The 21000-nt window shown below is 44.0% G+C and overlaps 2 protein-coding genes across 2 annotated transcripts; both read left to right on the top strand.

Annotated features, from left to right (window-relative positions):
- Positions 1–4945: 4945 nt before the first annotated feature.
- On the top strand, positions 4946–6778 carry LOC118627840 (lysine-specific demethylase 4D-like). The gene has a single exon (XM_036258285.1). The coding sequence runs from the start codon at positions 4949–4951 to the stop codon at positions 6776–6778; it is 1830 nt and encodes a 609-aa protein (XP_036114178.1). The 5' UTR covers positions 4946–4948.
- Positions 6779–6816: 38 nt separating this feature from the next.
- LOC118627839 (lysine-specific demethylase 4D-like) lies at positions 6817–20783 on the top strand. Its single transcript, XM_036258283.1, is given in 4 exon segments — positions 6817–6931; positions 14490–14571; positions 19743–19984; positions 19987–20783. Coding segments are annotated over 4 exon segments (1236 nt in total).
- Positions 20784–21000: the final 217 nt, after the last annotated feature.

Here is a 21000-nt window from a genome sequence, read left to right as displayed (position 1 = left end):
TTCAGCTGTTGCCTAGGTAGAAAGCCGAACCCATAGGATGTCGGGCTGCACCTGAAGGCCAGCTGTCAAGAAGACATCGTCTCTCTGGATCCTGCAGTACATTCCCCTAGAATTCGGATTTTGCTGGTGGACGGTAGGTCACTTTATTTCTGCTATTTGTGCTTGTGGCCAAAAGAGTTATTTTCTTTTTTAAAATATGTCTTCATTGATTTGTTTTTAGAATGAGAGAGGACGGCAGAGAGAGAGATAGAAACATCCATGTGAGAGAAACGCATCGGTTGGCTGTCTCCTGCACGCCCCCTACTGGGGATCTGGCTCTCAACCTGGGCATGTGCCCAGACTGGGAATTGAATAGGGACCTTTCAGTCCACGGGACTCGACTCAGTCCACCGAGTCACATTGGCGGGACAAGAATTATTTTCCTCTTACAAGCTGAAAGAATTGACTATAATTGTGTTATTTATGATTGAGAAATATGTATTGGGACATCATTTCTTTTTTTTTTTTTTTTTTTTATCCTCACCCGAGGATTTTTTTTTTCCATTTTTTGTACAGATAGAGTGGTAGGGAGAGAGAGAGAGAAACATCGACATGAAGGGACACATCGAGTGGTTGCCACCCGCACGACCAACCAGGGCCGGGGACAAACTGCAACCGAAGTACATGCCCTTAGCGGGAACCGAACCCGGGTCTCTCCGGACCGCAGGCCGACGCTCTAACCGCTGAGCCAAACTGGCCAGGGCGGGACATCATTTCTTTGAGTTAAAACTAGTTTTGTTTTGTTTTTTATCCTCACTCGAGAACATTTTTTCATTCTTTGTTCAGGTAGAGTGGGAGAGAGAGAGAGAAACATCGACGTGAAAGGGACACATTGAGTGGCTGCCACCCGCACGATCAACCAGGGCCTGGGACAGACTGCAACCGAGGTACATGCCCTTAGCAGGAACTGAACCCGGGTCTCTCCGGACCGAAGGCCAATGCTCTAACCGCTTAGCAAACCGGCCAGGGCTAGTTTGTTTTTTAAATAGTGTTTCTCAGACTGGTGGAATCAGGGTTTTTTTTTCCCTTAAGAGGATTTCTAGATCTGGGAAAACAGTGAATGAAATGAAAGGGACTTGAAAAGTATATGAGATAGGCCCAACTAGGTGTGGCTCAGTGTATTGAGCATCATCCCATGTACCACAAGGTCACCCTTTTGATTCCAGGCGGGTGCACATGCCTTGGTTTCCCGCTCGATCACCAGTAGGGGGTGTGTAAGAGGCAGCCAATCAATATTTCTATCTCTCCCTTTCTTTTCCACTCGATAAAAATCAATAAAAACATATTTTTTTAAAAAAAGAATGGCCCTGGCCGGTTTGGTTCAGCGGTTGGAGCGTCGGCCTGCGGCCCAGAGAGACCCAGGTTCGGTTCCCGCTAAGGGCGAGTGCCTCAGTTGCAGTTTGTCCCCAACCCTGGTTGGGTCATACCGGTGGCAGCCACTCGATGTGTCCCTTTCATGTGGATGCTTCTCTCTCTCTCTCTTCCCCCCACTCTGTTTGAACAAAAAATGAGAAAGTGTCCTCAGGTGAGAATAAAAAAAAAAAGAGAAGAAGAATGTATATATGCTAAAATTAGAAAAAAAAAAATTTTATTGGATATCGGGGTATTAGAATTGGGATAGTGCTGACTGAATTCGAGCTGGGTGGGACATATCTAGCCTCAGGGCACTCGACCACAACACGTTTCACTTAGAGTCTGAATCCGTATGGAAATCCTTTTCTGGGTCCCAATGTATTATCGTTTGGAAGCAAGATTTGAAAGTAGCCGGAGACGAACTATTTTGTTTTTGCTGTAAAGCACACAACAGTTGAAAATGATAACATTTTACATCAGAAAGCAACTTTTCCTGGTAAAGTCTCATTTGTTTGTGCAAAGTACAAAAAATATTATATATATTTCATTTTTTGACTTCTCCATTATGAACGGAAACTTTGCTGCTCTTTCATCTTATAAATGATTGTTAACTGGTGTTTAAAAGCCTTCCTTTCTTCATCTTCTTTTTTTTATCATCATCCTGAGGATATTTTTCCATTTATCTTTAGACAGAGTAGGAGGGAGGGAGAGAGAGAGAAACGTCAAAGGAGAGACACACGTTGACTGGTTGCCTCCCCCACGACCAAGACCAGGGTCTGGGACAAACCACAACCAAGGTACATGCCCTTGGCGGGAAAGGGACCTGGGTCTCATCGGTCCACCAGCTAAGGCTCTACTGCTGAGCCAAACCAGCCAGGGCTAGACACTTTTATTTCTAAATATCTCTCTATTAGTGCAAACTTATTATTATATTTTAATTAATTAGATTGTTTCAACTATTTACCCAATAAAAATAATGTCTGTAAAGAGTATAAACATTTCCTTTCTGTATTATTTGCCTGCTTGTTGCTTACATAAGCAATCTTTGTCTATTTGGACATTCTTTCCTTTTGGATTTTTTACAACATGTCGTAGAATAATGAAATCGATGTTGAGTTATTTCACATATTTTTCAGCATGCATTAGATGATGATTTTTCCATTTTATCTGTTAAGGTACTTGGTAACACTGCTAGATTTTAAAAAGAATCCTTACAATAATTAATCATGATGTCTTTTTCTTTTACTGCCCGGCTGCAGTAAATATGTTATACAATTTAGTCCTGGCCAGTACGACTCAGCAGTTGGAGCATTGGCCATTAGACAGAAGGGTGGAGAGTTCAATTCCTGCTTAAGGGCACGTACTTGAGTTACAGGTTTGATCCCCAACCCTGCTGGGGTCACGTGGGAGGCAACAAATTGAGGTGTCTCTCTTACTTCAATGTTTCTGTCTCTCTCTCTCTCCCTTCCTCCCTTCCACTTTATCTAAAACTAAATGGAGTCCAGCCAGTGTAACTCAGTGGACTGAGTGTCCTCCCACATACTGAGAGATGTGGGTTTGATTACCCGTCAGGTCGCATGCCCGGATTACAGTCTCCTTTCCCAGTTGAAGGTGTGTAGGAAGCAGCCTATTGATGTTTTCCTCTCACATTGATGTTTCTATCTCTCTCTCCCATCCTCTCTCTCTCTTTAAAAAGAAAACAATTAAAAAGCCTATAAAAATAAATGGGCAACTACCCTTCGGTGAGGATTAACAAGAAAAAATAAAAAGGTGTGATAACGTTTTATTTAAAGTTTTTCCATCTTGCCCTGGCTGGTTTGCTCAGTGGTTAGAGCGTTGGCCTTGGACCAATGAGTCTTGGGTTTGATTATGATCAAGAGCACGTACCTCACTTTCGGTTTGTCCCTGGCGCTGGTCGGGTCATGTGGCTCTATCACATCAATGTTTCTTTCTGTCTCTCTCTCAACCTCCCTCCTACTATATATGAATATAAGTAGAAAAATATCCTCACGTGAAGAATAAAAATAAAAAAAAATTGCATCTTTGCCCCTAGATAAAGTTGGCCCTACAGAGTACTTCTCTAGTGTTGCCCTTTTTGGTTTGGCTTCCAGGTTTTGCATTTAGCCTCATGAAGTAAACTGAAAAGTCTGATGAGGAAAGAGTCACAATGCATTTCCAGAAGGATGTAATTTTTTATGGATGATGCTGAGAACCTAGCTGAGCCCCTTAACCCCCAAATCGTGTCTGATCCTCTGAGTCACTGATGTGGATTTCCACTGGACATTGCTGCAGCCATAGCTGAGCCCACGAGCTTCTCATATTTAAACCACTGTTATATTTTTATTTAGTTTATAGATATATATCAGTATTTTACTTTGTTCTTCAACCATTTGGGGGTATTTGCACTTTTGTAAAAGTGATCCATTTTAGTTTTCAAAACTATTAGCACCAAAGTATTCATAAGATTATAATTTAAAAAATTTCCCTGCTTCCTGGCTGGTGTGGCTCAGTAGATTGATGTGGTCCCATGGAGTGAGAGGCCCCTGTTCGATCCCTAGTCAGGGCACATGTGTGGATTGTGAGCTCGATCCCTGATAGGGAGTGTGTGGGACGCAGTAGACTGATGTTTCTCTCTCACATCCATGTTTCTATGCCTCTGTACAAATAAATAAATAAATACATAAAAAATGAAAATAAAAAATTTTCCTGCTGGATTTTTGGCTGTGTCCCCTACTTTATCATTAGGAGTATGGTTACTTGTACTCTTTTTTTTTTATCCTCACCCGAGGATATTTTTCCATTTTTTGTACAGATAGAGTGGGAGGGAGAGAGAGAGAGAAACATCAACGTGAAGGGACACATCGAGTGGCTGCCACCCGCATGACCAACCAGGGCCGGGGACAAACTGCAACCGAAGTACGTGCCCTTAGCGGGAACTGAACCCGGGTCTCTCCGGACCGCAGGCCGACGCTCAAACCGCTGAGCCAAACTGGCCAGGGCTGGTTACTTGTACTCTTGTCTTTTCTCCTCATGCTTATGTCTTTTCACTTCTAATAGTCTTTTCTAAGAATCAGGCTTTGGTTTGGGTCAACATTTCTATTAGGTGGTTTTTTTTTGGTAATTATTTTCAAATTTTCTGGTTTTTTGTTTTTTCCAGTTTAGCTTTTCAGCTTCCTTGCAGAGACTTCCCAGACAGTGGGGTGAGGAGCCGTCCAGGCACTCAGCCTGTCAACCAGGAGAAGCCTCAGAGCTACCCACGCCCCACTGAGGAAGCTCACAGAGCTGCAGCCTGAGCCCCGAGGGCCCAAGGTCTCTGCTCCGCTGAAGACTACTCCACCTCCTTCAGACACAAAAAGCCAACCAGAGTGGAGTCCCACTGATGAGTCCACAAGCCTGGAAGAGGCTCATTTGTTTAAACGCTCGGTTCTGAGTTACTGTCTCCTAGACACACCAAAACGTTTTAAAAAATAAAGAATAGAGAAGACATTACTCCCATCATTCTCAGGTACCCAAAACATACCTAAGAACCTGGGAGTCCACTGCTTATATTGTAGCCATGGAGTCTAAACACAGTCGTACCCAGAACCCAAGTGAGACAATCATGACCTTCCGCCCAACCATGGAAGAACTGAAGGATTTCAACACATATATTGGTTACATGGAATCCCAAGGTGCCCACCGAGCTGGCGTGGCTAAGATAATCCCACCCAAGGAATGGAAAGCCAGACAGACCTATGATGATATCAGTGACATCTTAATAGCCACTCCCCTCCAGCAGGTGGTCTCTGGGCGAGCAGGTGTGTTCACTCAGTACCACAAAAAGAAGAGGGCCATGACAGTGGGGGAGTATCGCCACTTGGCAAACAGTTGGAAATACTGTACCCCACCACACTCGGATTTTGAGGACCTGGAGCGGAAGTACTGGAAAACACGCCTCTACGATTCACCCATCTACGGCGCTGACATCACTGGCTCCTTATTTGATGCAAACACTACACAATGGAACCTCGGCCACCTGGGAACCATTCTGGACCTGCTGGAGCAGGAGTGTGGAGTTGTCATCGAAGGCGTCAACACACCCTACCTGTACTTTGGCATGTGGAAGACCACCTTCGCTTGGCACACGGAAGACATGGACCTTTACAGCATCAACTACCTGCACTTTGGGGAGCCCAAATCTTGGTACGCGGTGCCCCCAGAACACGGCCAGCGCCTGGAACGTCTGGCCAAGGAGCTTTTCCCGGGCAGTTCTCGGGGCTGTGAGGCCTTCCTGCGGCACAAGGTGGCCCTCATCTCGCCCACTGTCCTCAAGGACAATGGGATCCCCTTCGGCCAGATCACTCAGGAGGCTGGAGAGTTCATGGTGACGTTTCCCTATGGCTACCACGCTGGCTTCAACCATGGCTTCAACTGTGCGGAGGCCATCAATTTTGCCACCCCGCGATGGATCGACTATGGCAAAGTGGCCTCTCAGTGCAGCTGCGGGGAGGCCAGGGTGAGCTTCTCCATGGACGCCTTCGTGCGCATCCTGCAGCCCGAGCGCTACGAGCTGTGGAAACGCGGGGAGGACCGGACCGTGGTGGACCACGTGGAGCCCAGGGCGCCCGGCAGCCAGGAGCTGAGCGCCTGGAGGGAGGGCCTGGCTGCAGGGAGGTGCGCGCTGGGCCTGAGGCACCTCCAGCCCCGTCGGGCCCTGCGCACCCCCAGGTCGGTGGGCGCTGCCAGTGGGCCCCGCCGCCGCGCCCCTCCTCGCCAGGCGTCCCTGCGCCCCTCAGGAGACCAGGTTCCTGCCTCTGCCGCCCAGTCCGGAGCTGCGCAGGCCTGTTGCTCCTCAAAGCCCAGCTCATCCTCGCCGCCAACCACAGGTCCAGCTGCCCGGAATCTCCAGCCAAGAGGCAGAGGTGGTCGTGGTCGTGGTCGCCGTCCTCGTCCTCGGGAACAAGGGCCTCAAGAGTCCATTGTTCAGGCCCGAGCTAAGAGGCGCCGCTCAGTGGGCACTGAGCGCACAGCTCTGGATCCTGAGGCCCAGCCTGTGCCTGTGGATAAACTCTCCTTGGACAACCCTGCACCTCTGAGCCCTGTGTCCCTGTGTCCTGCGAGTGCTTCCGGGTGCTGTCGTGCCCCTGATCTTCAACCCTTGGGGCCCCCACTGGATCCCGATGAACCGATGCACCCTGGCCCGTGCCTGCTCTCTCTGGACTGTATTCCAGCCTATTTCCCGGACATTGTCCCACTCACCCCTCCCAGTGTTATCCGGGCTCCCACAGACGCTGCTGAAAACGGCAAGGCCCCTGCGACTTTTGCTGAGGTTGTAAGAATGGATCACTCTTACGCGTCTGTGCTCCCGGCCCCAATTGCGGTTGTGAAACCTCTTGGACCATCATGACCTCATGTGGCTAAAGCTGAAGGGACCATCATGACCTCATGTGGCTAAAGCTGGAGGTAGCTGCATCTCTCGAGTCCTGGGACATGTTCACCACCAACGGTTGGTCTTCAGTCTTTGAGCCTATCGCTGAGGAAGATTTAGCCAAATATGCCTGTATCTAACCCTCGACCATGGGAACCACAGGACCTCCTAGCCCAGCCACAATCTGGGCTAGGCTGGGCCTGACCCCAGCAAAGATGATTTATCTCCTAGAAATGACTCATTTCTGAAGCTGCCAGATGATTCCCCTGCTATGACAATCAGGACTCTTAGTTGCCACTGAAGTGGACCTCCCCATCAGGACAGCTGCTATACGATGCTGTGGTACCTCTCAGGGACTCTCAGCCCACTCCCGAACATGGACGGGCCTCTGTCTTGGCCTAGATGCCACAGACACTGCTTGTTTTTTTTTTTAATCCTCACAGAGAACATTTTTCCATTTTTGTTCAGATAGCATGGGAGGGAGAGAGAGAGAAATGTCGATGTGAGAGGGACACATGGACTGGTTGCCTCCTGTGCCACCCCAACCAGGGCTGGGGACAAACCAAAACCGAGGTATGTGCCCTTGTCCAGAATCGAACTTGTGACTCATCTGTCCACTGGTGACGCTCTAACCGCTAAGCCAAACTGTCCAGGGATACACTGCTTATTTTAATATTACCTGCCATGGTATACCTTGATAAGGAAATAATTCTGAGATGTTCTCAATTAAATTACAGCAGGAGGAGAGAGAGAGGGTGCAGGAGCAAGCTGGAGAGGTTAATTTGTCGGTGGTTGGGAACCAGCTAACTAAGCTGGTCACATCCTGTGGATGTCTTTGGAACTTGGGATTAATTTCCAGGTGACTTGTTCTGAAGATGATTTTAAAACATTCACCATCTCACTCCAGGAGCCCCACTGGTTTACCCATGACTCTCTGGACTACGGCACACAGCCGATCTACAGGAGCGACATTTCTTCATTTGGATTCTGCCCCTATCCGAGCTGGCCTCACCTCACCTTCTCCCACCCCGTTGCCTATAGCTTGTGTAAATCTCGTTCAGACTACCTCTTTCTCCCCCTTCCTCCTGCTTGATGTATAAAAACACTTGCAAAACTCTGGGACAGTGGGCATGCCGTCTTCTCTACCATGCTGCTCGTGGTTTAGATTCCATGACCGAAGACTGATCTTGCTTTTGTCTAGCATTTTGGTTCAATAAAAGCTTACTTACAAAATTTGATGTTCAGCTGTGGATGTAAAAGATTCTTTGTTTGTTTTTGTTTATGAGCCTCTAGCCTCCACTGTAGTTTGGGGCAACATTGGATGATGCTGAGAACCTAGCTGAGTCTTGTCATCCCCAAGCCATGGCTGAGCCTCTGAGTCACTCACCTGGGCTTCCACTGGACATTGTTGCAGCCACAGCTGAGCCCAGGTCTGCAGCTCTGACACACCCTACCTCCCAGCCTCTGCTCATGCTGAAACTTTGTTTATATTGATATTCTATTTTCTTATTTTTTATTTATTAGAGAGAGAGGAAGGGAGCCAGAGACAGAAACATGAATGTGAGAGATAAACATCAATTGGCTGCCTCTTGCACAGCCCCCACTGGGGATCCAGCCATAACCTGGGCATGTGCCCCGACCAGGAATGGAACCAGGACCTCTCCGTTCATGGGAGGACGCTCAGTCCACTGTGCCACACTGGCTGTGCTCATGCTAAAACTTTTGCCCAGTGGGTGTGTCAGCCAGGACTGCCTCAGGGATTTTTGCAATTTTACTGACGTTTTAATAAAGTTGCTATCCCCAGCCCTGGCCGGTTTTGCTCAGTGGTTAGAGCGTAGGCCTGTGTTCCAGAGAGACCCAGGTTCTGTTCCTGCTAAGGGTGCGTACCTCAGTTGCAGTTTGTCCCCAGCCCTGGTTGGTTGTGTGGTGGCAGCCACTCAATGTGTCCCTTTCACTTCAATGTTTCTCTCTTCCTTCCACTCTATCTGAACAAAAAATGGAAAAATGTCCTTGGGTGAGGATAAAAAAAAAAAAGTTGTTATCCCCTGTGTGTATCTGCAACACAAGGAAATGTAAAATCCCTAAACTGAAATTTTTAAAAATCAGAATTATGTAAAGGAAGTTTATCTTGTTAAAAACAGGAAAACAGGGACAAAACGGAGTGGCTTATGCCAGGCATCACATCAGCAAACCAAGATCTAATTTAATTACGGTTTTTACCCTCCCAGAAATAGAACCTCAAACCAATCAGTCAGGACTCACTTGATCAACATTAGTCAGGTAATCTGTCTGATGGACCTCTGCATTCTCTAAAGGAAAATAACCCTGCAATAACCGACCCACTTACGTTAGCCTAGTATTACTTCCTGTTTCTGTCCCTTCTGCCTGTAAAGGACTTGCATTTTGTTTGGCTCTTCGGAGCGCCTTGCCATCTGCTAGATTTAATGCTGCCTGCTTTGAATCGCTCTATATTTTTTGTACACCTTAGTTCATCTTTTAACAATCTAAAACACAGTGATTCCAAAAAGTTAAAAGTAAATGGGTCCTGTCCTGTGTGGCGTAGTGGTTAGAGTGTCGGCTGGCATACCTAGGGTCTTGGGTTCAATTCTCGGTCAAAGGCACATGCCTGGGTTGCAGGTTCCATGCCTGACCCTGATAGGGGTGGGCGCAGGAGGTAACCAATCCATGTGTCTCTCTCACATTGCTGTTTCTCTCTCGCTCTGCCCCTCCCTCCCTTCCTTTCACTCTCTCTAAAAAAATAAAATAAAAGTCAATGGGAAAAATATCCTCTGGTGAGGATTAAAAACAAGAAAAATAAATAAAACGACAGACAAAATTTTACAAAGCTAATACAAACAGCAAGCAGGAATTATGGATCTAAATATCTGACAAATTAGAATTGAGGCTCAAAGGTCCATAGAAAGGATGTTTCACCATGAAAATATGTACTCATGGATATCCATGTAACTGATAAAGTATAAATTACAGAACGTAAAACAAGTCAAAAGAAACATATCAATATAGTATAATTTATGTTATATTGTGATTTACAATAAATATATATTTGTTTTTCATCCCTGTTTCTGGCACAGAGATCCTAAAACCCTTAAAATTTCCTAAGAGGTGAGAGCTATAAAGGTGTCTTTTGTTATGTTAATGAGGTGGCTTTTGGAATGCCCCTCAGTAGCCTTAGGATGGGAGCTAGTCATTTGAGAAACCAGCCTTGGGCTGGAAATGGAATCAATGCCAATGGCCAGTGATTTCATCAGTTGTGATTATGTAACAAAACCTCCCTAAAAACAGAAAAGAACAGGGATGGGAGAGCTTCCAGGTTAGTGAGCACATGACAGTGTTAGGAGTGGTCTCCTGTGGAGGGCATGGATGCTCCGCGCCCTTGCCCCATATCTTGCTCCATACATTCCTTACATCTGGCTGTTCCTGAGTTATCCCCTTTTATAACAAACCGGCAATGTAGGAAGTAAAATGTTTTCTGAATTCTGTGAGATGCTCTAGCAAACTAATCAAACCCAAGGAGTAGGCCGAGGGAACCTCTGATCTATAGCCAGTGGGTCCGAAGTACTTGGGCTTGTGACTGGCATCTGAAAGGGGTTGGGAGGTGAGGGTGGCAGTCTTATAGGAGTGAGCCCTTTACCTGTGAGATCTGATGCTATCTCCAGCTAGATAGTATCAGAATTGAGTTGAACTGGAGGACAATCTGCTGGTGTCCTGAGCATTGTCAGTGTTGAAGTGAAGAAAAACCTCGCCCACACATTGGAATTGGGTGTTCAGAACTCCCTTTGACCTCGTGCAGTGCCAGACAAAAAACAAAACAAAACAACAAAACAGACAAGCTTAAGGATACAGAAAATTTAAACTGCCTTAATAATAAAGTAGAATTCAGGTACCTGGTAACGGAGTACTCTCTTTCGTAGAGTGCCAATGGATCAATCACAAAATTGGCAGTGTGTTAGGGTAAAAAGAAAACATCAATACGTTCCAAAGTAAGAAAAAAAGTCAAATTTCTTCATTTTCATGCAATAAAAGTAGACATTAATGTTAAAAATCAGAAAATACAGAGGCTCTTCTTTCTGGAAAGTTCCAACTTTGCAATTGAATGATGTGTAGATTACAGGAACGGAAGTGCCTCTAATCCCCGGAAAGTAGGGAACCAGAATTCTTGTAAACTCCCGTGAGCTCTGGAAACATTGCCTGGTTTTGAATTCCAGTTTCACTTTTACCAATTTGTGTGACCTTGGCAAATTCCTTAAGATCATGGTGACTCAGTTACCTCAACTGTAAAATGAGTGTGGTAACTGAACCTCCCTCATTCAATTGGATGACAGTTCCAGGAGGTAATATTTGTGAAGCACTTAAGTGTATGTCTAACACAATAAGCATCTTTGAAGTGTTTTCAGATTTAACAATGAATGAAATATACATAGCAATATAAGAGATTCAGTTAAATTAGGACTGCAGAAAATTTCCAGTGTTAAGTATTTTTAACAATAAAATTGAAATAATGAAATTAACTGGATTAAGTTCTATCTCATAAAATTAGGAAAAAATAAACTGATAAAAAAGTGGCAGGAAGAAATTAGTAAAGACATTTGCAGAAATTAATGAGTTAGACAAACTTTAAAATAATACAACCAGTAAATCAACAAAAAACTCAGGTAATATAAATATTTTTCTGGGATAAATGAACTAAAACTGATTTCAGAAGAGCTAGAAAATCTAAGACATAAATTTCTATGTAAGAAATAAAGAAAGACATCAAAGAACTGCTCCTTCCAAAACCACTAGCACCAGATAATTCCACAAGAAAATGTGTGAAACCTTCAAAAGCAGGTATTTCCAAATTTATTTGGCATAGAAAAAGAAAACAATTCAAAGTTTTAAAGTAAGCAGACTGTTGATAGAAAAAACGGACAAATTGCATAATTAAAAAATAATAGAGTTATTTATGAATAACTAGGACCATCTAACTATATTCTAAGAATAATATAATAACCAATTGTGTTTTTTTTCAGGAAAGCAAATGATAGTTTACAATAGGAAATCAGTAATATAACTTATATTAGTAGATCCAAGAAGAACAGTTATATGATCATTTCCATAGACGTCAATATGTATTTGACAAAACTCAGCAGTCTTGTTTGTTTTTTTGTTTGTTTGTTTTTTTGTCTTATCCTCACCCGAGGACATTTTTTTCCATTTTTTGTTCAGATAGAGTGGGAGGGAGAGAGAGAAAGACAGAGAGAGTGAGAAACATCGATGTGAAAGGAACACATCGAGTGGCTGCCACCCGCACGACCAACCATGGCCGGGGACAAACTGCAACCGAGGTACATGCCCTTAGCGGGAACCGAACCCGGGTCTCTCTGTACCGCAGGCCGATGCTCCAACCGCTGAGCCAAACTGGCCAGAGCAGCAGCCTTGTTTTAAATACACTCCCACATAGGAACCAATGCTTACTTCTTGAAAATATTTTCTCTGTTTATATAGTTAGCTATTTTAACCCCAAAGCCAGCAATTTACTTTAGTGAAATATTTGAGACATTTCCGCTAGTAATTAAAATAGTTATCATTAGTTATTATAGTTACTATTAGCTATTTTTAGTTACTGTTGTTAATCTTTTACTGAGCCTACTTCATAAATAAGCATTATTATAGGTATGTGGATGGAAAGGGGCCACATGCTAACCTGACAAGTTCAGGGGAGGCCTGCATGGTGGCCTTGCAAACTCAAAGAGCTAAAACAACCACAAAGGATGGTCTGAAATTAAACCTTTTTAAACTAAAAGCAGTTTATGCCTGGCCGGTGTGGCTTGGTGGATTGAGCATTGTCTCATGGACTGAGAAGTACTGTTCGATTCCCAGTCAGGGCGCATGCCTGTGTTTAGGACTCGATACCCAGTGTGGGGTGTGCAGGAAGAAGCAGATCGATGTTTCTTTCTCACATTGATGTTTCTCTCTCTCTCTCCCTGACTCTCTAAAATAAATAAATAAATAAAAATATATTTAAAAAATAAAAACATCTAATAGCGCCTGGCCGGTTTGGCTCAACGGTAGAGTGTCAGCCGGCGGACCAGAGAGTCCAGGGTTCGGTTCCGGCTAAGGGCATGTACCTCGGTTGTAGTTTGTCCCCAGCTCCAGTTGGGGTCGTGTGGGTGGCAACCACTCGATGTGTCTCTCTCACGTCCATGTTTCTCTCTCTCTTCCTCCCTTTTTCCCTCTGCATTATCTGGAGATGAATGCAAAAAAAACAACAACAACAACATCTAATAGCAGTTTATGGCAGGCAGTCATGATGGAAGCTAGAATCTTCCCTGACAAAGGTCAACGTTCACCTTGAGACTATTGTCTTTTTGCATCTAGAATAACTTATCTTTGGTATGTCAAGGTAACTTCCCCCTTTTCAGACCCCTCAGGGCACAACCAAAACCCCAGGTTGGAGACAAAAAATACCCTCATTGTTATTATCATGTTAACTGTTGAATGTTAACTGTCCTGTACCTCCTGTGTAAAAGAAGCATGTGTCTATCATTTTACCTTTTATTCAATCCCAGAGGTTCCCCACTTTGCTATCTCCTGCTTCCCTAATCTATCACCAATGAATTTCATGTAACACACTTACCTCTCCTCTTTTTATTCTAATGTATAAAATAACATGCAAAAGTGTCATTTTCTGGAGCATTATCTCCATCCACTGAGATTTTTTGTCCCAGCAATGATCAGTGTGGCTCAAATAAACTCACAAATATTTTTTACATGTTGAATGCTTCTTACGTTGACGGGTACTTGTAGAAAAATACAAAGTATATCTACAGTTGGGTTCTGTTCATAGTTTCCAATGCAGAGTATTAGAGTTGTAATCGATAAAAGGGAAGGGACAAAGAAAATTTTTTTTGGTTGATGAGATCAAATACCCAGAAACCAAAGGAAGAGACTAGTTATACTTATATTTTTTTCTTTTACTCTGCAGCCTTACAGGGCTCTGTGCTGCTCGGATTTTACTTCTTGGGACATAGTCAAGAGCATTTCTGCAGACATTAATCCTCCAAAAGCAAGAAGGGGGAGAGGGGCTGGGTGGGGATAAAGCAGAACTCAATCAGAACCTTTTTAAACACCTAAAATGAGTAAAAAAAAAAAAAAAAAAAGAAAGAAGAGAAAAGAACCAAAGAGGGCCAAACATTTGGAAAGTCTCAATTAGGTTAAAAATTGTGAGGTATACAGAAGGATTGTCAGTTAAGGATTCTTAAAATCAGCATTTCAGAAACTGAGATTACAAGGGTGACTCATTGGGGTGGGTAAAGTTGGGAGGAGATGAGCTTCCTAACAATGTAGGAAAACTCTCTTGAGATCTTTCACATGTTTCTTATTTATATCAATGGCCACCCACAGGCAGTCACTATTTCAAACTTTCTACTTTTCCCAGGATTTCCATTATATCATTCCTCTCAATATAGGCAGGCACCAAATTCCCAATGAAGGTTCCCGACTTATCCCAGACCTCTCTCCTCTGAACTCCTATAACGCTCGATCTGTAACACATTACTGACAATATGCCAGGAACTGTACGCAATCACCAGTTCGTTTAATACACAAAAGAACCCGATGAGGTAGAGAGTATTACTGTTCTCATTATATGGTCAAAGAAACCATTATAATAATCCCCCTTTATCCTCAGTTTTGGTTCCCATGGTCTCAGTTACCCTCAGTCAACCATGGTCCGAAAATATTAAATGGAAAATTCCAGAAATAAACTATTCGTAAGTTTTCAATTGCGCTCCATTCTGAGAAGCACGCTGAAATCTTGCACTGCCCCCTCTTGTCCCACATGGGATGTGAATCATCTCTTTGTAGCTGTTCCAGCCCCTTAGTCACTTCGTAGCCGGCTGGGTTATCAGATCAACTGCCACAGTGTCGCAGCGTTTGTGTTCCAGTAGCCTTTATTTTACTCATATTGTTATAACTGGTCTATTTTATTATTAGTTATTGTGGTTAACCTCTTACTGTGCCTAATTTATAAATAAACTTTATTATAGGTATGTCTAGAAAATACAAAGTATATCTATTTATGGTTTGGAGCATCCACTGGGGGCCTTAGCTCCCCCATGGATAAGGAGGTTAACTACTGTTACCAGTTAGTAAATATTGAGGTCAGTATTCAAATCCAATTTACCAGTGAATGCTAATTCTGTACTTATCTTCCCCATGGAAATTAACATTTTTTTCCAAGAAAGTGTAAATCTTGATTTTTTTTTTTTTTTTGTATTCTCCATCGAATCTATCTCAATACCTTACTTAAGCATTGAAGTCACTCAATTCTTATTTACTTGAATACATTATTAAGTGAAATTATCTAGCTGGAGTTTCTCATCTTTCTCTTTTCTGACTAAAAGCATCTCTGGATCCTCACCTTTCAACCTTTTTGTGGCTTTTTATTTAATTTAATTTTTTTTCTTTATTTATTTTAGGAAGAAGGAGAGTGAGATAGAAACATCAATGAGAGAGAACATCAATTGGCTGCCCCTTGCATGTCCCCCACTGGGAATCAGGCCCACAACCTGGGCATGTGCCCTGACCAGGGATTGAACCAGCCACCTCTTGGTGCATGGATTGACGCTCAACCACTGAGCCACACTGGCCAAGCTTGTGGCTTTTACTTTTAAATTCAGTTCTATCTTGAATTACAATGAGGAGCCATGGGATTGGACTAAGATATGGCCGACTGAATTAAACTATTATTGGCCTACCAGCCCATTCCCTTTCAGGATGGCTCCAGGTGAGAAACACTGTTAGTGGGTGGAAGTGTCTCATTTGAAATCAGGATTTTAGCTTAGGAGAAGGCCCCTGGCCGGTTTGGCTCAACGGTTGGAGCACCGGCCTGCGGACCACAGAGTCCTGGGTCCGGTTCCCACTAGGGGCATGTACCAAGAAATAAATAAATACATTTATTTATTTAATTAGAAATGAATATATATACACTTATATATTCAGCTAGTTTTGCTATGTTGCTATGTTGAAAATTTTAAAGAAAAATTTTTATTAAGGCAGAATCTTTTCATTTTATAGGAAATGGAAGGCATAGACCAGAGTTGGACATAAATGGTTTTGGAAGATATTGACAGATTGGATAGGGATGGTGCTGAGTGAATTCAATTTTTTTTTTTTTTTTTTTTTTTGGTACATGTCCCTAGCAGGAACCGAACCTGGAACTCTCTGGTCCGTAGGCCGACACTCCAACCACTGAGCCAAACTGGCCAGAGCTGAATTCAATTTTTGATGGAACACATAGAGCCAGACCATCAACCTATATTCTGAGGTTGAGTCCAAAAGGGAAAGCATATTTTTGGATCTTGGAAAATGTTCATGTGAATTGAGATTTTGTATTATTGGACAATTGCCTGTTTTTTCTTTCATCCTTGTTCTTGTATTTAAAAATGCTCAAAGGAGAGTAAGGCAAGACTATTTGCAGATAAAGTGGAGTTTAAAATGTTTAAATCTTTACTTTGTTTTGGTGATGATAATTTTATTTTACTTGATCAAATTTTCAGTTTATTGAGGCATGTATGGGATTTTGTGTCTTTTCATATTCAGGTTTCACCGAAAATAGTTTACTTTAGTGAGATGATAAACCGAAGTTTACTAGCAGTGGAAAAGAACATTTTGGAGCATGTCATTAATCTGCTGACAATGGAATTATAGTGGAGCTGATTGAATAAAATTATTTTTTCCAATCAAATTATTTTTTCAGCCCTGGCCGGTTTGGTTCAGCGGTTAGAGCATTGGCCTGCGGTCCTGAGAGACCCGGGTTCGGTTCCCGCTAAGGGCGCGTACCTCGGTTGCAGTTTGTCCCCGGCCCTGGTCGGTTGTGCGGGTGGCAGCCACTCGATGTGTCCCTTTCACATCGATGTTTCCCTCTCTCTCTCTGTTCCTCTCTCTCCCTCCCACTCTACCTGAACAAAAAATGGAAAAATGTCCTCGGGTGAGGATAAAAAAAAATAAAAAATAAATTATTTTTTCAATCATATCTGTCATACTAATATTTTTATTGAACTGTCAAAAAATATTCCATTTCTTTTGTGCAAGAAACTGCTGAATCTTGGATTTAGTTTCTGAAGGGATTAGCAAGCTGGGAGATATTTTTATAATTGTAGAATTGTTGATGGTGTGTGACATACACAAGATTTTTGTTGTAGTAGTGGTTAATACAGCAGCTTCATGCAGTTCTTTAGCAACCTCTGCTGTATTCAGAACAGACCTTGGGGTTTGGGAGTTCCATATTTATTAACTTAAAACCACATCTGAGGAATATGGCATCTAGAATCAGATTTAAAATAATGATATTTGGCCTGAACACTTTGGCTTAGTGGTTAGAGCATTGGCTCTTGGACCAAAGACTCGCGGGTTCGATTCTGGTCAGGAGCATGTACCTCAGTTGCGATTCAGTCCCCGCACTTGCTCCGGGTCGTGCAGGAGGCAACCAATGGATGTGTCTCTCTCACATCCACGTTTCTCTCTCTCTTTCTTCCTCCCACTCTATCTGAAGATGAATGGAAAAATATCTTTGGTTGAGGATTAAATAAATAATAAAATAAAATAAAATAAAATAATGACATTCGTCCAGTTGTGGAAAAAAATGAAATATTTCAAAAATATATTGCTGGACTTCCGGTCAAGATGGCGGGTAGGTAAACGCGGTATCGCGTCCTCCCACAACCACATCAAAGTTACACCTAAACTACTGAACAACCATCACTCAAAACCGCCTGAAATAGAGCCGAACCGAAGTCCTACAACTACAGAATTAAAGCAGCAGCCACATCGAGACTGGTAGGAGGGCGGAGGCGGAAGGGCTGGTCCCACACCCACGTATGGCAGATAAAAATCACGAGGACACCTCGGCTAGGAATGTCCTCCCTGAGGACTGAGGGGTCCCCGTCCCACACCAGGCACCATGCTCAGGGTTCCAGTGCCAGGAAGAGAATCCCCATCACTTCTGGCTGGAAAAACCAGCGGGAACTGAGGCTCAGGGAGGCTGAGGCTGCTGGAACCCCAGGCAGCTCCTTAAAGGGCCCGCTCGGACTTATCGGACTCTCTCCCTCTAAGCTTGGAGGGGAGGCAGCTCGAGGGGCATCAGAGACATACAGGGAAGAACTGAGCTGTTTGGCACTGGAGCCAGGGCTGGAGAGGGGGCTTTCTCCAGGACAAACATGCTGCCAGAGGCCTTTGTTACTTTGGTGAGCCCTTCCCTGGGGCGGCAGACAGTTGCCATATCTGGGACTCCAGCAACCTGGCTCACACTGGTAGCCCCACCCTGGTGAGTCCCTGAGGCCCCACCCCACCCAACCTTCAGGCCCACCCAAGCTGTTGCCAGTTGCTTAACCATAGGATTGGCTGGTCTTGGATCCTGCTTCAGGTTTTCCTAAATTCTTTCAAACAAGCAGCATCTGGTCCCATACCACTCATTAAGTTTACATAGAAACAAACACAGGGAGGTGGCCAAAATGAGGAGACAAAGAAACAGGTCCCAAATGAAAGAACAGAACAAAACCCCAGGAAAAGAACTAAGCAAAATGGAGATAAGCAACCTAACAGATGCTGAGTTCAAAATACTGCTTATAAGGATGCTCAATGAACTTAGTGAGAACCTCAGCGAACTTAGTGAGGGCCTCAAGAGCATAAAAAAAAGACCAGTCAGAAATGAAGGAGGCACTAACTGAAATAAAGAATAATTTAGACAGATTCAATAGTAGAATAGGTAAAGCCAAGAAGCAAACCATCAATTTGGAATATAAGGAAGCAAAAAACACCCAATCAGAAAAGAAAAAAGAATCCAAAAAAAAATGAGGAGAGTGTAAGGAACCTCTGGGACAACTTCAAGCATGCCAACATTCGCATCTTGGGGGTGCCAGAAGGAGAAAAGAGGGAACAAGAAATCGAAAACCTATTTGAAACAATAATGGCAGAAAAATTCCCTAACTTGGTGAAGGAAACAGACATACAAGTTGAGGAAGCACAGAGAGTCTCAAACAAGATGAACTCCAAAAGGCCCACACCAAGACACATCATCATCAAAATGCAAAAGGTTCAAGACAAAAAGAGAATCTTAAAAACAGCAAGAGAAAAGCCGATAATTATCTACAAGGGAGTTCCCATAAGATTGTCAGCTGATTTCTCAAAAGAAACTTTGCAGGCCAGAAGGGAGTGGCAAGAAATATTCAGAGTGATGAAAACCAAGAACCTACAACCAAGATTACTCTATCCTGCAAAGCTGTCATTTAGAATCGATGGCCATATAAAGACTTTCCCAGACAAGAAAAGTTAAAGGAGTTCATCACCACCAAATCGTTATTATATGAAATGATGAAGGGTCTTTTTGAAGAAAAAGATAAAATATATGAACAAACAAAATGGCAATGAATACATATCTATCGACAATGGAATCTACAAACAAAATGAACAGGCAGAACAGAAACATTCTCATAGATACAGAGAACATTTTGTTGGTTGCCAGTTGGGAGGGGGGTTGGGGGAATGGGTGAAAAAGGTGAAGGGATTAAGAAGTACAAATTGGTTGCTAGACTGACAAACCTCAAAGGGAAGGGGGTTGGGGTGGGAAGAAATAAACCAAAAAACTTATATGTAACCAATGGACACAGACAACAGCATGGGAAAAGGCAAGAGGAGGGTGGGAGTGGGGAGGAAGGGGTCAATGGGGGGAAAAATGAAGAACATCTAATACATTCAACAATAAAGATAAAAAATAAAAAATAAAATAAATAAAAAGATAAAAAAATAAAATAAAATAAAAAATGAACACACCCTCCAAGTAAAAAAAAAAAAAAATATATATATATATATATTGCTTACATGGAATCCACAGACAGTACAGAGCAGGCCTGGCTAAGAAACACAAAACCAGGGTGTCTGACAGCATTGTAATAGCCACTCCAGTCCAGCAGGTGGCGAGGGGGAGGGAAGGTGTCTTTACTATACACAGGACAAGAAAAATCACCGAAGATCGAGCAGTCTCGCCAGTTTGGGAAAGACTAAAAGTATCAGATCCAGACATCTAGGATTTTGAAGATTTGGAAAGGAAATATTTGAAGAAATCTTGATGCATACAAACAATTATGTCATTAAAAACCAATGATTCCGTGTATGATAAAAACGCTCAACCCTGGGAACCATTCAGGACCTGCTGGAGCAGGAGTGTGGAGTTGTCATCGAAGGCGTCAACACACCCTACCTGTACTTCGGCATGTGGAAGACCACCTTCGCTTGGCACACGGGAGACATGGACCTTTACAGCATCAACTACCTGCACTTTGGGGAGCCCAAATCTTGGTACGCGGTGCCCCCAGAACACGGCCAGCGCCTGGAACGTCTGGCCAAGGAGCTTTTCCCGGGCAGTTCTCGGGGCTGTGAGGCCTTCCTGCGGCACAAGGTGGCCTTCATCTCGCCCACTGTCCTCAAGGACAATGGGATCCCCTTCGGTCGGATCACTCAGGAGGCTGGAGAGTTCGTGGTGACGTTTCCCTATGGCTACCACGCTGGCTTCAACCATGGCTTCAACTGTGCGGAGGCCATCAATTTTGCCACCCCGCGATGGATCGACTATGGCAAAGTGGCCTCTCAGTGCAGCTGCGGGGAGGCCAGGGTGAGCTTCTCCATGGACGCCTTCGTGCGCATCCTGCAGCCCGAGCGCTACGAGCTGTGGAAACGCGGGGAGGACCGGACTGTGGTGGACCACGTGGAGCCCAGGGCGCCCGGCAGCCAGGAGCTGAGCGCCTGGAGGGTCTGCCCTGAATCACAACCCAACTGGCAGGCGTGGTCGTGGTGGTTGTCCTTAGGAGCAGGAGATTCCAAAAGTGACTGCCCAGGCCTGGGTCAAGGGGCACCCTCGGTGAGCACAGAGCGAAGAGCTCCAGACTCCGAGGCCGAGGACCGCCCCCACACAACACCGTCTGGCTAAGGCTTCAGTGGCTGAGGGTCCTTTGCGGGCCTCTGGACCATGCTTCCTCCTGTCCCTCTGTTTGACTGTTGGGCGCTACCACTTGACGCTCTAAACAAATAAAATAAAATAGTCATTGGAGCTCTGGGGAAAAGTCAATTTTGCAAAACATTATTATGTTTCTGATAGAGTTCCAAAAACAGTGCTGAAAGCGATGAATTCTGGATCCCTGCCACTA

The sequence above is a fragment of the Molossus molossus genome, unplaced genomic scaffold, assembly GCF_014108415.1.
Source record: "Molossus molossus isolate mMolMol1 unplaced genomic scaffold, mMolMol1.p scaffold_m16_p_13, whole genome shotgun sequence".
Classification (NCBI taxonomy): domain Eukaryota; kingdom Metazoa; phylum Chordata; class Mammalia; order Chiroptera; family Molossidae; genus Molossus; species Molossus molossus.
The sequence above is the reverse complement of the archived record's forward strand: the minus strand, read 5'-3'. Positions and strand labels throughout refer to the sequence as shown.

Bases quoted from the DNA above. Each gene is read 5' to 3' on its own strand.
- LOC118627840 (XM_036258285.1), top strand. From the start codon at position 4,949: ATGGAGTCTAAACACAGTCGTACCCAGAACCCAAGTGAGACAATCATG.